This window comes from Physeter macrocephalus, chromosome 7, assembly GCF_002837175.3.
Source record: "Physeter macrocephalus isolate SW-GA chromosome 7, ASM283717v5, whole genome shotgun sequence".
Classification (NCBI taxonomy): domain Eukaryota; kingdom Metazoa; phylum Chordata; class Mammalia; order Artiodactyla; family Physeteridae; genus Physeter; species Physeter macrocephalus.
The window spans coordinates 35,460,683-35,476,107 of NC_041220.1; the positions used below are offsets into that span (position 1 = coordinate 35,460,683).

Below are 15,425 nucleotides of genomic sequence, written 5' to 3' on the forward strand. Positions count from 1 at the left end.
GGTGGTATGCGGGCCTCCCTCTGTTGTGGCCTCTCCCGTTGCGGAGCACAGGCTCCGGACGCGCAGGCTCAGCGGCCATGGCCCACGGGCCCGGCCGCTCCGCGGCATGTGGGATCTTCCCGGACCGGGGCACGAACCCGCGTCCCCTGCATCGGCAGGCGGATTCTCAACCACTGCGCCACCAGGGAAGCCCTGAAATGATGTGTTTTGGATGGATAACATTTGTGAATGGCCAGAGCAGTTGGTTATAGTTAATTCATTTTTTATATCTAAGTTACTGAATTGAATTTTTTTAAAGGGTGTATCTGATATTTGCAGATCGATTTAATTTTCCTAGGAAGGAGGACTGGGCATCCCCGAGGGCTTTTCTAAGGATCTTGGCATCATCCAGCCCAGCCCCCTCGATTTGCTGAAGAGGAGACCAAGCCTTGTGTCACGTGGGAGCTCCTGGCTGGGACCTGAGCCAAGGTCTTCTCATTTCCAGTGAAATTTCTTTCCTCTTACTAGCCACTTTTTCGAACTGTGTTTCTTTGTTTTATATACAGAGAAAAAAGATGGCCAAAGTTAAAAAAAAGAGAGAGAAAGAAAATAAAAATGTCAGGTAATCTTAGGCAAAGATATTCTTTGAAAAAAGCATGTGTGGAATTCCTTGTCCACATGTCCTGAAGCTGAGGGAAGGCGCGACTCTTTGCAGGAGGAGGGCATCTTCAGAATAAGTGGGCGTGGGACGGGGTCCATATAACAGGAGCACCTCGCCTCAGTTTGCTGTCACTTTTATGTCTTATTTCTGTGCCTCGTTCCTGCTATAGAAGCAGAACGGGCTCGCTCTTATTTTTCTCTTTTAATAAAGGGCTTTTCCTTGTAATCGTCTTGCAGATGGGGAAAGGGTGAAAGTCAGAAACACGTGGCATGAATTTATAATTTAGTTTTACAAGATGCAGATGTGGGGACTCTTAAGCGTACAAGAGGCCAGGTGGCCTCTTCCACATAAACGAATCATCCGTATTGTTAAGGGTACAGATGTGAAGGGGGTGATGCTGACTTTTGAGAGAAAAAGGAAAAGGAAGACAGTGTATCTTTTATTTCTGAAGCTCTTGAGGCTTAAGTTATTTCTTTGATGTTGTCGATTTAGAAATGAAAACTTTGGCATCTTTAAACACAGTATAATTTCCTAGCTGGCACTGATATTTGAGGATAATTGTTGATGTCCATAGTTGACTAAATTTTGGCAGTTTGCTGATTTTTTCCCCCTTCAGTCTTTAATACTTGAGGTCATATGTATGTGCGTGAGATCTGTCCAGGTCAGTACCTGTGTCTAAAATGGTTTTATCTATGGGAACTAACTTTTTAACTCATAGAGTGATGTTAAATCTCCTTGTACAACTTGATCTAGTTTCCAGATTGTAAAGTCAAGTGAGCTGAAACTGACCAAATGAGAAAGATAAATCTGTTCTGTGACTTTTAGGAAAAAATTCTGACATGGTTTTATTTCTCCATTGTGAGGTCAAAAAATAGTTTCTTTGAAGTTTCTACGATATTGCTTTAGGTTGAACCTTAAATGTCTGGTTTTCACTGGGTATGAAAAACTTCCTGATTGTGGGATCTAGAAAACTCTGTTATGGTGTGAGACAGCCCAGGTTTATATTTCACTTGTTCTATTCAGAGATAATTACTCCTACCCCATTTGGGACTTCTAAATCCTGAGGTCAGCTCTGACTCCACACTCACTTGGCCTCTCCATCTGTTCTCGTTGCTTTTCCTGTTAGATGACAGTCATCTTCTTAGTAACACGATCTGATGTTTATTGCACTTAACTATGTGCCAGGCGTGAAGCAAAGACATTATTATTTCATTTTAACCTCATGATAACTATAAGGTGGATACCGTTGTCATTTTCATGTTACAGATACTAAGGCTGGGACTTCTGAGAAGTTAAGTGACGGCTTTGGGTCTCAGCTCTGAAGCCCTGCCCCTCTCCTGGCAGGCGAGACTGCCTTGGTTCCTTGGGTAGGTCATGTGAACGTGGATGGACTTGAACTCCATGCAGGGTTCAGGTTTCTGACCTGGATAGACAGACCTGCATTGGAATTTTGGCTGTGCCTCTTAGTAACTATGTGATCTTGGGTGAATTACTTAAATCCTCCAAAACCTCGTCTTCTTTCAGAAGTTGTGTGTGAAATCTGATGATAAATCCACTTTCAGTACCCAAGGCAGGAAGAAGACTATCATTAGTTCTTTTACTTTTTACTAATACAGTAGCCTGACTTTTCTAAGATCATTCTTGGCATGTGAAGTTGCCTGTTTTCTTTTCCTTCTGGAATGCTGAGCCCTGACCAGCTCGGTCTGGAGTGGGGGTGACTGCGGTGCGTCTGATGTTGGCAACTCTTTATGTCGCCTCCTGTGGCTCTTCAAAACATTTCTGGAGGCAACTGGGTGTGTGTTTGTGGCCTTTTTTTGCAAGCAAGTCATGGAGTTAGTACTGGCCTTTGGGGGCTTGAGAGAGCCCAGTAAATAGCATACCTCTCACCTGCCCGAACTGGATGCGAGGGAGGAGGTTGGCAGTTGGAGACTGAGGTCACCTTTATTATTAATACAGTTGATGCTGAGGTAGAATCAAGGAGATACAGATAAGAGATACCAGAGAAAGGATTCTTAGGAGAGGGGATGGAGGAAGGGAAGCTTACACAGAGGCAGAAAAGTGGAGAGAGGAAGAAGAGATTGCAGCCAGGATTCTTTCTATGAGATGAGGATTTTGGAAAGGGTTCTCTGTATTGTTTGCACCTTCAAGAAAAATGGGAGAGGGGCTTGCTGAAGGTCATAGCGCTTCTATGGGCTGGCAAGTTTCAGACTCAAATGTCTATTCCTGGACGAGCCTCTGGACTGTGCTCGGTGGAGGGCTACTTTGCGGGAGGAGAACATGGAAAGATTGTATTTTGGAAAACTTAACTTGAGTCTCTGAAAACAGTTATGCATGCTACATTTAGGAGCTTCTCCAGTTAAGTATTTTTGGAGTACATGGCTTTTAAAATGTCCTGTGACACTAAGTGAAGTAAGACAGAGAAAGACAAATATCTTATATCGCTTATATGGGGAATCCAAAAAAGAAAAATGATACAAATGAACTGATTTACAAAACCGAAACAGACTCACAGACTTAGAGAATGAATTTATGGTTACCAGGGGAGAGGGGTGGGGGAGGAGGGATAGATTGGGAGTTTGCGATTGACAAGTACACACTACTATATTTAAAATAGATAACCAACAAGGACCTACTGTTTTAAAAAGAAAAAAAAAAAAGAATTTCTTAAAAGAAATGTCGTATGATAGTTAATACTTCCTTGATACACCCACGTGTATATATTTTATATTTATACATATTTTACATATATTTTGTATTTTATGTCTTTAAGTGTGTATATATATTGTTATAGCTTATTTTTTAATGTCTTTATATGTTTTTTAGTATTTTAATTTCTGGCTTTTGGTTCTGAAGGAAAATGAAATCATAGTAATGATTAACAACTGCTGAAAATATGACCTGCCGTATGAGATTTTATTTGATTGTTAATCTGAAAAATACAGACCTGGTGATGGTTTCAACCTTTGGGGGCAACCCTGGCTATGCTCCCAATCCTTTCCCTGTTACAACTTGTTTAATGAATGTAGAGGCCGAAGCTCCCTCCCTCTGCAACCCCTTACCCTCAACGTTGCCCCGTCCTGGTATGTCTTTTCTTGATTTGGGGTTTGTGAAAATAGATATGTTTCCTGAATTCACCCAGAAATGAAGCCTATTAAAAATTAAATCTATCTCCATTTTTTATCTGAATGCTTATAGAATCTATATATTTGGTATGAAGTTATACTAACCATAATCTAAGAGTATCTTAAATTTTTGCAGCTGTAGAATTATATTAGACTTTGAATAATTCAACTTTAACATTTAAAATCTAGTTCAGACTCCTTTATAAGGGAGTAAAATTATATCTCATGAGAGCTATCAGCCTAAGTGTATCCTCTTAACTCAGCATTCAAATTTCAAAAGCACAACAAAAATTAATCTGTCTTGTCCTTTCTTTTTTAGCTTCTCAGACAAGCTATTTAGTGGAAAAGCTTTACATTTTCAGCCACCAGTTCTAGATTTTGGAGTTCAGTAAGTATCTTCTCTTTATAATTTTTAATAATTTATTATTTACACTATTTGCTTTCAGGATATCTCTTATGTATATGTATAATGTTAAATATATTTTAAATATATAGATAATATCAAGAGAGATTGATCCTAGAACTTGTTAAAAGGAATATTTTTGTGAAAAGGAGAGTGTAAGAGTTGTTTCAGCCCTTTCTTTAGTTTTTAATGAATGTACCTTATAATTTAAGTCGATAGTAAGTCCTTGTTTTTCTGAAACAAAGCAGGTTATTTTATAATGAAAAACTCTACATATTGATGGTTTCTGAATTTTTAAAATTAGATTCACTTATTCACTCAGTTTTTACTGCTCCTTATGCTTTGGGATTCAAAATTGTACATACATTAGTTACTATGATTGAGGCTTTGGAAACAAGTTAAGTGGGGAAGACAGCGTGGAAGCTGTTAATTCCTTGTAGTACATCTTGTTGAGAACCATGAGATGAAGGGGATGTGATCTGAGTGTCGGTTGAGGGACTGATCTGGGAACTCAGAGAAATTAAGGAGGAGAAGGGTGAAGCTGTGCTCAGGAGGGAACTTCAGGACTCGTGTTGGTTGTAATGAAGTGTTAGACTCCCTGGATGCAGAATTTTGCTGCACTGAGTAGATGTAATTTCACGTTAGTAGAGTTTCAAGGTGGAAAGTAAAAGAGTGTTTCAGGATTAAAAACTCTGCTTGTTTTAGCAGCCTGGAACATCACTTCAATTTTATGAAGAACTTTTTTGAGTTGCAAGAAAAGTTATGTGAGTGAAGTAACCATGGTGCTAGGAGAGCATCTGGGGTGAGTTAGTGGTGGTTCCCTGGTGTGCTCTCCTTTATTCATCTGGTTTCCTTCTTTCCATTTCCTTCTGATCATCAAAATATCAGAGCTGCCATGAAGATTAATGAATTTTAAATTTAAAAGCACATGGTTGAGCTTTTTAAGGAGAGTCTGTAAGAGGAAGGAGTGATAAAAGTGCGAAGGGAGCTTGCTGATTTTACAAGACTCTAGGCGTCTACGTTTTTGTTTTTGAATTTTTATATTTTTATTCTTAGGTAAAGAATGAGGTTTTATAATCAAACCTCATTGATTTCAAATTCTGAGATCACTTTGCTTTTGTCAAAAGTATTGTAAAAAGAAATTTCAGTGCAGGACCTACTTTAAAGTGTATGTTACAGATTGGTAGATATCACAAGATGGATAGTAGCAAATACACTTAGATTAGGATAACAATTCCAGTTCATGGGACACTGGCTGTCCATAGTATATTTACTCTTCAGTAATATAAAAAAATCCTACAGTCGTCAGTGCACGTGATTGGATGTATGTGTGTATTATCTATGTATGTTAAGTAGCTCTGCACATCGATTTCTGGTTCTAATAGCTGGAAGCATGTTGAAAAAAATGTTTAAAGTTCTTGATTTGAAAAGGTTACTGAGTTTTAGACTTGAATCACCTTTGGATAATTCAGTTTTGTTTATGTAGTAGTTTATAGTTTTTAAAGTACAATCCTGTCTCTTGTGAGTTGAGGATTACAGCAATCCTGGAAGGATATTGGAGGTAGGTGTTGTCTAAGAGAGAGAATCATTTCCAAATATCTCTGTATTGGAGCATGTACTACAAATGCTCATATATTTGTTGCTGAGAAGTAATGCAGTTTTCCCAAGGTCATTTTACTGGAAGTGACAGAGTAATAAATCTTTTGATTTCTAAGCCAGCATGTACCATGCTATTTTTCTCATAATTGAGATCCAGGATATGGTTATGGGAATAAATTATTTTTGCTGAAGTTAAAAAAAATCTCAATAATAACAAAATATAGACTAAATCGGAACACTTTTAAAAAATTAGTCAAGTTTTACCTTGCATCTAACAAATGGTCTAATCCATAGGCATTAGATACACATTTTTTTTTTTTTTTTGCGGTACGCTGTCCTCTCCCGTTGCGGAGCACAGGCTCCGGACGCGCAGGCTCAGCGGCCATGGCTCACGGGCCCAGCTGCTCGGCGGCATGTTGGATCTTCCCGGACTGGGGCTCGAACCCGTGTCCCCTGCATCGGCAGGCGGACTCTCAACCACTGCGCCACCAGGGAAGCCACTAGATACACATTTTAACCAGAGAGTTCTCATTTCTTCACTGCCCTAGGTCAGGTTTTGCTGTTGTTTATTTTGGCGTTGACCTTGAACAAACCTCATTCCTTCCCATAGTTCTGGTTTCCCTCTAGGATGCAGAATCAGGATCATGTTATTCAGTTGGCCTCTGCCTACTTCTTAGGATTTATGTTAAGGGTTAATATTCTGCTGGTCCTGAGATTAAAAGTGCTAATCATTCATAAGAAATTTTAATCATTCTTTTGTAGTATTAAATTAATAGAGTATCGTCCAGTTGTCACTAGTGAAGGAAATTCTTATCCTCATAACACTTTTAAAAATAGAATTTAAAAAAATAGGATAAAAATAGTACTGTGGTGACTAGGTTTCAGCCAGCATTCTCTGTTAGGTCTGGTGAGGTTTCTGGTGGACACAGCCATTGGGCTCTGTTACATTGCAGTTTTGTGGTCTTATTTTTTAAGGTGTTTCTTGGGGAGACATTTGTATCCTTTGAAACTAAAAATCTTGTATTCCAATTATGTGAAGGAAACAAAAGCTTTGAGGATAAGTATTAATAACTTTGCTGATTGATTCATATTATTCATGTAAAACCTAAAATCATGGAAGTTCTTATTTATTTAATTTAATTGAGGGAAAAGGCAGAGGTGAGCCTAGTACGCCTGACACAGGGCTTTCTGAGGTGCTGTGATAGTATAAAAAATTTTTAGTTGTTTTATTTAAGAACACTCTAAAAAAATCAAAGTTTTAATCACACTTATTGTATTTTATTTGTAACTGGCTGTTAAGGACTTTTAAAATACATATTGGACATACTAAGCCTTCAACTAAAACTTGTGATTAAAAGTTGAAGGAAGAGCTGAAAGAAAAATTCCAAGGGTTTGATGGCACTATTTTGGAAATCCTATTGTATATATTGTATATAAGAGAAACAGCATGCACTTAATTTTTCCTAAAGCACACTTTTTAAAAAAAATATTCAACTGTGAACCCCTAGATTTTAATATAAGAGAAATAGGAACAAAATCAGAGAAACACAAACATAATGTAGATGATGTTTTCCCCTGTTTTTAGAATATAGTTTCATTTCTAGGCCATACTAAAGAGAACCGTTTATTTGGGTCTCTGCCGCTGAGGGTGTTAAAACTGGAGAGATGACTTCAGTGAAATTTTTGCTGGCTCTCTGTTTATCACAACACGGTTTAACTGGAGTGAATTTGGTATTGGGTAGTAGCAATCAGAGTAAACAATTCGAGGGAACATTGCAGGTAGCTCCAGGTAGCTGGGCTAGAAACTGGCCCCTTTCCTCTTGCAGTTCCTTTGTCAGAGCCCACCTTTGTAGATGGAGAGCCCTGCTGAAAAGATTCAACATCAAGGTTTCCATTAGTTAGGGTATTTGCTGAAGAGCAGAGATTCTTAACTCTGAGGGTCATGGAAAGTTTTGAAAGTATTTATAACACTTTTGTATGCATATTTGTGGATGGAGGAACCAAAGCTTTCATTAGAGTTTTCTGAAAGACTCATGATTTAAATGGATAACAGCCAAAGCTAGAAAGTGCTGCAGAGCTTTCATTTTTCTCGGAAGAATGGTGTTTAACAATTAAGTTTTCTTTTATAAGACTTAATACAGTCTCTTTGCCAGTTGAAATCCATTCCCCCCAAAAGTATCTTTAAATTTATTACTCAGAAAATGAACCCTAAGAAGACTGGCTTTTTCTATGAGTACAGTTTCTTATCTAAACGTATTTTAATTTGCATTAGAGACCCATGTCAGACAGATACCTAGTTCCCCCTAGGTGTTTTTTTGGAAGCATTCAGTGGCCTAGATGGGTTGAATTCTTCTAATACAAAAATCAGTGGGGTGCTACTGTGGGTTTGCGTGAGTGTCTTGTAAAAGAAAGGATTAAAAAAAATTTTTGACTGTTGTGGATAGAATGCTTTATTAACAATAGGATTGTTGCTTTTAACTTTGTAATGAAGATCAACAGCTTTCTGGGTTTAGAGTGTATATATGGATGGATGGATGATTTTGTTTATAACCATACAATCCCTTGCGTTTTTTCCTTGTTCCCCTCCTAGGTTCCTGGGACACCCTGCAGCAAAGATTCTCTATGCGTATAACCCTAGCAGGGAGAGCGAGGTCGTGGTGAATTCCGTGTTTACAGCTGCGGGACATTTCCATGTGCCTCCCGTTCACTGCAGGGTGAGTGTGGACACGTCTTGGAAGCTGTGCTGTGGCGGGCTGCCAGCTTTTCTTGCTTTCTTTGCCTGTAGTTTTTTCACTTTCTGTTGCCTGTCCCCCCTTTTTCTGCTACCCAGACTCTTCCCTTCTATGTGTTTGCTTTAGCATTTATTTTTTCAGTTGTTAGATTCATAATTTTGGTGGCTCTTGATTATCTATGTGGAAAAAAAAGTTTAACGAATTTAAACTAGGTAGTAATGCATGTGTATTCAATACGACTTTTTCATAGTTAAAGAACCTTAATATTACTTGTCTCGTAGTGACTACCAGTGCTGAAGCATTTAGTAACTAGTACAAGTTTACAGAGGTGATCTCTTCACCTGGCAAGCGTGCTAGGATGGTTAGGACTCTTTTCTAAATACAGGCCTAAGGGGGGTGAGTGGGTCCTTGTGAAGCTAATTTGCACCATAACTCAGAGCTCAAAACCCTGATCTTCTAATAGTTTCAATTGAAATATTTTTAAAAATTTATTTATTTTTTTGGCTGCGTCGGGTCTTCATCGTGGCAAGCGGGCTCTTCGTCGCAGCGCACAGGCTCTTCGTGGCGGAGCAAGCGCGGGCTTCCCTCTGGTTGCGGTGCGTGGGCTCAGTAGCTGTGGTGCGCGGGTTTAGTTGCCCCGCGGCATGTGGGATCTTAGTTCCCCGACCAGGGATTGAACCCGCGTCCCCTGCATTGGAAGGCGGATTCTTTACCACCGGACCGTCAGGGAAGTCCCTAATAGTCTTAATTTTAGTAATTCAATTTAACTTTAATTTTTAAACTTTTAAAAGGTCTTTAACTTTTAATGAAGATCCAGGTTACTACTAGAGTTTATTTTCCTTACTATCCCCATTTTTTTTTTTAAATACTGGGACTCAGGAAGTGGAGTAAGGGGGAGCCCAGTATTTTGGTCATGACAGTCTGTCCAGATAAACACTGTCCCTGACTTTTACTAAGTAGCAACATGTCGGTACACCGGTGGTTCTCTTTACTTAAGTGGAGGTGGAAGTGTGTTAGACACAGGCCCTTGAACACATGGGGGAGGAGGAGGAGGGTAAAGGAAAGGTATGAGGCACATGGCTCCACTCGGGGTGAAAGCTGTCTTGCCCTAAGTCCGCGGTGTGTTCTTTGATATTTTCTCTTAGATTGTTGGATGTTGATGTGTTTGGACATTCTCGGGGATTCATGATATGCATAAATCAAGGGTGCAAGAATACGCACATATCTGTTAACAGGAATTGTCAAGAAGAAAGACTGTGAAAGACAGTTTGTCAAAGAGGGGCCATTCCAAGTGGCTAATGAGGTAGCTTTCTTTCAGGTAATTCCAGCAATGGGGAAAACGTCCTTCAGAATTATTTTCTTACCTACTGAAGAAGGAAGCATTGAAAGTTCTTTATTTATTAATACCTCCTCACATGGAGTTCTTTCTTATCATGTAAGTAGCTTTTTCCGTTGGTCATATAATTTGGCTGTTGATGTAACGAAGGAGTTTGGATGTTAAAGAAAATCCTTTTGGAAATGTTGCCCCCTAGTTTATGTCATTCAAGTATAAGGCTGCTTAGTTGATGTCCAGCTAACCAGCCCTCCTTCTTCCTCTGCCTCGCGGGCCAGGTGGCCATCTTTCATGCAAAGTGCACGGCTGGAATGCACCTTGGATCTCGAAAGGGTATCAGAACCAAACAGAAATCTATCGGACGGTTTTCTAGTATAAAATATAATGGGTTTTCAAAATGCACGACGCTCACCTCCAGCAGTCCAGGGATAGGAAGCTTGTGAGGGCAGCCCCTGGGGGTTTTGCTTCCTCCTCTCCCGGGCTCAGGACTGTTTCTGCTCTGGGGACACGGACTGCATGCTTGGGGGCCCCGTCCCCAGGGAGCTCCCTATTCTAGCAAAGCACTGGGGAGGGAGTGAGAGGAGTCTTTTTGTTGTTGTTCACAGAAAGAGTCAGGAATCTTTGTCTTAAGCGGTATCTGTGACATCTTTCATTTAAGTGCCAAGATCTATCACTTTGGTGGCTAATTCTTACAGGATTTCATGTAACTCGTGGTCCCATATCAGAAAAGTTGTCTATTTCTGAAGAGATTTGCTGCGTTGAGGAACATTCAGCTTAAGTACAGCAACTTTTGTTGCATTTTTGTTTTTGGAGGACAAAGATAAATATAATAATTGGATTAATCGTCTTGACGGCCAAGTTGGCGAACACAGATTTCCTTTGGAAAGGTATTTCAGCACTATGTCAAATGTGTTTCCAAAGTAATAGATTTTTGTGTTTTTTTCCTGCAGGTATCTGGCATTGGCACTCGCAGAATCTCTGCAGAAGGGTCTGTAAAACAGCTACCAAATGCTTACTTTCTGCTCCCACAGGTCCAGAGCGTTCAGCTTTCACAAACACAGGTGATTTTAGTAGGACATTTATTCTGAATGCTGATAAATACCAAACTTTGTAGCCTCTACATTTATGTGTCTTACACAGAGCACAGACAGACCTTTTAACCTAGTCAGAGGTGGGATTTTAACATGTTCCGCTTTTGGAAAAAATCCTGCTACGTATGGAAATAACGTATGTATGTAAAGTGTCAGTGGAACCCATATACTTCTTCTTAACGGCTGTATAGTCCACGGTGTTGATATTCCATAGTTTGCCTAGTCCTGCTGTTGGTTATTTGCCGTGTGTCCAGTCTTTCATTATTTTTACCATTAGGCCGTGTAGGTATTTTACAGGTTTCTTTATTTGTCTTTTGGACTACCTGTTTCCTTGGGGTGTATTTTGTAAAGAGGATTCTGTAGTTAAAGACTACGAACCGGTTTATAGGGCTTGTTAATCTTGCCAGGGTGCTTTTCAGGGAGCCAGACCCTCCCTGGTCACTGGTAATGACATTCCTGCAAGCGTCTTTCCCTCTCCCGCCCTCCTGCCCTGAGTCCTGCCTGGGTGTGGCTCCGGGGAGAGAAATGTTTTCAGTGTCTTAGTAGGTATATAATGAAACCTTAAAATTCTTTTCATGTGTATTTCATTAATCGCTTATAGGGTTGGCCGTTTTTTCCCTTCGATTATTTATATTTCCTTGCAACTGCGGATAACTGTTGAAATTCCAAAAGCACTTGACCCAACATATTATGAAGCGTACCACCTTACCTACCCTTTCTTTCTAATGAATAACTAAAGCCCACTGCTCGGACTTCTTGTAGGTCATGGTACCCAGGCTTTCCTTCACCATCAGTTTCACTGCGCCTCTGCTCTGGGCCAGGCATGAGTCTGGCACCTCTGTCTCCATGGAGCTCTCATTCCAGTGGGGAGAGAAGCAAAATTAATTTACCTGCAATGTAATGTCTGGGTGCTTTGCCACCCAATAGGTCATTCTTAGGGATTTAACATACTATTTCCGTTTTTTAATACAATGGAATAGCCCTTCCTCAGGATTTTAAGGAAGATTTCTTTTTATTTGCAAATTTGGATTTGGTTTAAGTTCTGAAACCAGTGGGACTGTATTGAAAGGTTTTAGGCTGGAGACTGCCGTGATCTGACCTGCATGTTGTAAGGGCTTGGAAGGCCTAGAGAAAGTTTAATTTGCATGTGCTGACAGCGAGGGCTTTTCCTATGAGCACTTTCAGCCTTATCTTGGGGCTGTCCTTCAGCGGGGGGAGGGATGGGGCAGCTGAGAATGGCCAGGTTTCTCTGGTGACTGAGAGCTTTGAGTGCCTGGTGCCATGTTAGTGGTGATAAAAGCACTGAAACCGAGGCGGGTGTTCAGATTACCTTAGTCAATGCTGTTAATTTAAGGATACGTGGAATTAAGGGCCTCGGAGGCCTTGGTGTGATGAGAGCGTGCCTGCCATCCACTCTGCCTGGCAGATCCCATCCTTGCCGTGGTGCCCTCTGCCCTGTCCCACATCCAGGCCATCCTCACCTGGGCCACCGTAGCAGCCCCTTAACTGGTCTGCCGGCGTCTGCTTTGGCCCTTTCAAGTCCTCTTCCCCAAAATGCAAGTTGGACCTCGTCAGTCTCCTGCTTTCCGTGCATTCCCGTAGGGTTTAGGACTTAAACGGAACCCCTCGTGTGGCTGGAAGGCCTTGGGCGGTCTGGCGCTGTCCCTCCCCCGTCTCCCTCCCTCTCTGCTACTCACACTGTCTCTTCCCCTCCTGCCCCTGAACCTCTGTGCCTGCCGTTTCCCCAGCTTTTCTCACAGTTAACCCTCGCTTCATCCTTCCTTTCTCATCTTGACTTCTCCAAGGATCTTGCTGTCTCTCCCATTCGGTTCCAGACCTCGGTTGGCCTGCAGTACAACTGACTTCCTTCCCCCTTAGGACTCGTATCCGGTGAAATAATCCCACGCCCACATAGTGTGGTTACTTAGCCACTCTCTCTTTCACTCGTGGAATTTAAGCCCCACGAAAGCGGGGGCCACCTGACTTGGCTTTCCATATCTTCCCGGCCCAGCCCGGGGCCTGCCGTTGGAGGGGCGCATGAACTTGGGCTGAGGGGAGTTTTGGCCAGCTCCCCCTACCGCGGCGGTGACTTGGCTTTTCTTGTTTCTGCTTTAGCTGGTACGAAACTCTGTTTTGTTTCTTTTTTCCTTTTTTGCATTTTTATCTATATTTAACAGCTTAATCGAGATATGATTCACAAACAACAAAATTCACCCACTTAGAGTGTACCCCCACTGGTTGTTAGAATACTCACAGAGTTGTGCAGCATTCACCACTCTCTCACAGTCTAATTTTAGAACATTTTCTTTGCCTTAATCCCTGACAACTATTACTCTATTTTCTGTCTCTATAGATTTGTCTGTTTTGGACATTTCATGTAAATGAATTGCGTGCTCTTTTGTGATTGGCTTCTTTCACTTAGCATAGTGTTTTCAAGTTTCATCCATGTTACCAGTCTTGCCTGCCTTTTTATTGACAAATGATATATTGTATAGGCATATACCACATTTTGTTTAAACATTTATCAATTGGTTTCACTTTTTTGATTTGTTTTAGTTTTTTTGGCTATTATGAATAATGTCACTGTGAACATTCATGGACAAGTTTGTGTGGACGTATGTCTTCTGTTCTCTTGGGTGTATATGTAAGGGTGGAATTTTGCTGGGTCATAATGGTAATTCTCTGTCTCACATTTTGAGGATTGGTCAAACTGTTTTCTAAAGTGGTTGTGTCATTTTACAATCTCACCAGCAGTATATGAGGATTCCAGTTCTCTGCAACTTTGCCAAGGCTTGTTATTTTCTGTTTTTTTGTTGTTGTTTTGTTTTTTTATAGCCATCCTAGTGGGTGTGAAGTGATACCTCATGTGGTTTTTATTTGCATTTCCTTAATCACTAATGATGTTGAGCATCTTTTCATGTGCTTTTTGATAATTTTTATGTCTTCTTTGGAGAAATGTCTATTCAGGTCCTTTGCCCATTTTTAAATTGGGTTATTTGTCTTTTTATTGTTGAGCTGTAAGTGTTCTTTATATATTCTAGATAGTAGACTTTCATCAGGTACATGATTTGTATGTATTTTTCTCCCATTCTTTAGGTTGTCTTTTTATTTTTAATTTTGATGAAGTCCAGTTCACCTATTTTTTATTTGGTCACTTATGCTTTTAGTGTCAAATCTAACAAGGTCCAAGGTTGTAAAGATTTACTCCTGTGTTTTCTTCTGAGTTTTATAGTTCATCTCTTGTAGCGAGGTCTGTGACCCATTTTTACTTCATTTTAGTGTATAGTGTGAGCTCGGTATCCAAGTTCATTCTTTTCGTATGCATTTCCAGTAATCCCAGTACCATTTGTTGAAAAGACAGTTCTTCCGCCATTGGAGTGTCTCGGCGTTCTCCTTGACTGTCTCAGCTTCAGCTCTGTTCCCAATGGTAGATTCTCTCCATTTTCATTTATACTGGCATCTATGAGTTTAGTCAAGTCACTGTCTAAGGCTGCCCCTGTTGAGCATAGCTCCCCCCATTAGTCAGTCAACAGTTAGCTATTAGATATCATTTCTTGAATGTTCCAGGAAGTGATAGGGCAGTGAACACAGCACAGTGTCCCTGCTCTTATGACGTGACAATGTAGAATACATTTCAGAGTTTGAAGGTAAAACTCAATTGTTTTGACTGATCTTTTGTTGGAACCCAGTGTTGAGAGATCTAAATATCAAAAAATATTTCTTAAAAGGCAATTATTTAAATTGCTTTCATTTTTACAGTGATTCAGAAAAAGAAACTTTAAAGTCTTTTTTCCAAGGCTTACTACACCTAGAAACAAAAACAAAAACCTACAAAATTTAGACTTAAGAAATAATTATGGCATTCCTCAGAAAAAATCCTGACTATAATAGTTTTGCATTTAAACTGCACACATAAAATGTGTTCAAGTTGTGTTTTAAGTGGCTGTAAGGTTGCCGGCTGTCCTTATCCAGAAAGGAGTATCTTTATTTTGATATTCTTTCTGTCCCGTGTTTTTGTCTACCTTTTTGCCTGTGGTCCAGAACCCATAATCTGGGGTGGCTGTTGAGTTCAAGAGGTCTCTTCTCTCAACGGGGAAGGAGGGTGGGGGAAGGAGTGCTCATGACTGAATCTTCTCCAGGACAGAGCTGGAACGTGCATCTGGTAGAAAGCTAAAGAGCGAGAAGGTTTAGGCAGAAATGAATATGTCCTGAGTCTTTCAGATACAGGGATTGTCACTGGCCTTTGCTCCCACATACTTAAAACTGCTTCCTAAGGTAGCAACTAGAAATTTATGTAATCAGAACACTTTGGCTCACTTTCCCTTGCAGCTTACCACATGATACCTCACACAGAGGGACTGTGGCAGCACTTGGTCTTGTCTCCTGAGCTGCTAAAAGAGTCAGTTAGCTATGACAAAATCAATTTTTTTTTTTTTTTTTGCGGTACGCGGGCCTCTCACCGTCGTGGCCTCTCCCGTTACGGAGCACAGGCTCCGGACGCGCAG

General features: G+C 40.5%; 1 protein-coding gene across 9 annotated transcripts in view; it reads left to right on the plus strand.

Annotated features, from left to right (window-relative positions):
• The window catches only part of TMEM131L (transmembrane 131 like), a 162,842-nt gene that overhangs the window by 65,471 nt on the left and 81,946 nt on the right, over positions 1-15,425 (plus strand). For 7 of the 9 annotated variants that reach the window (XM_028491800.2, XM_024126617.3, XM_028491799.2 and 4 more), the window contains 4 exons: positions 4,082-4,150; positions 8,355-8,478; positions 9,815-9,931; positions 10,780-10,890. In XM_028491800.2, coding sequence (XP_028347601.1) covers positions 4,082-4,150; positions 8,355-8,478; positions 9,815-9,931; positions 10,780-10,890 — 421 coding nt within the window. Of the gene's footprint in view, positions 1-3,584; positions 3,721-4,081; positions 4,151-8,354; positions 8,479-9,814; positions 9,932-10,779; positions 10,891-15,425 lie in introns of those variants that run through there. The other 2 variants (XM_028491801.2, XM_028491797.2) reach the window with 2 other exon arrangements.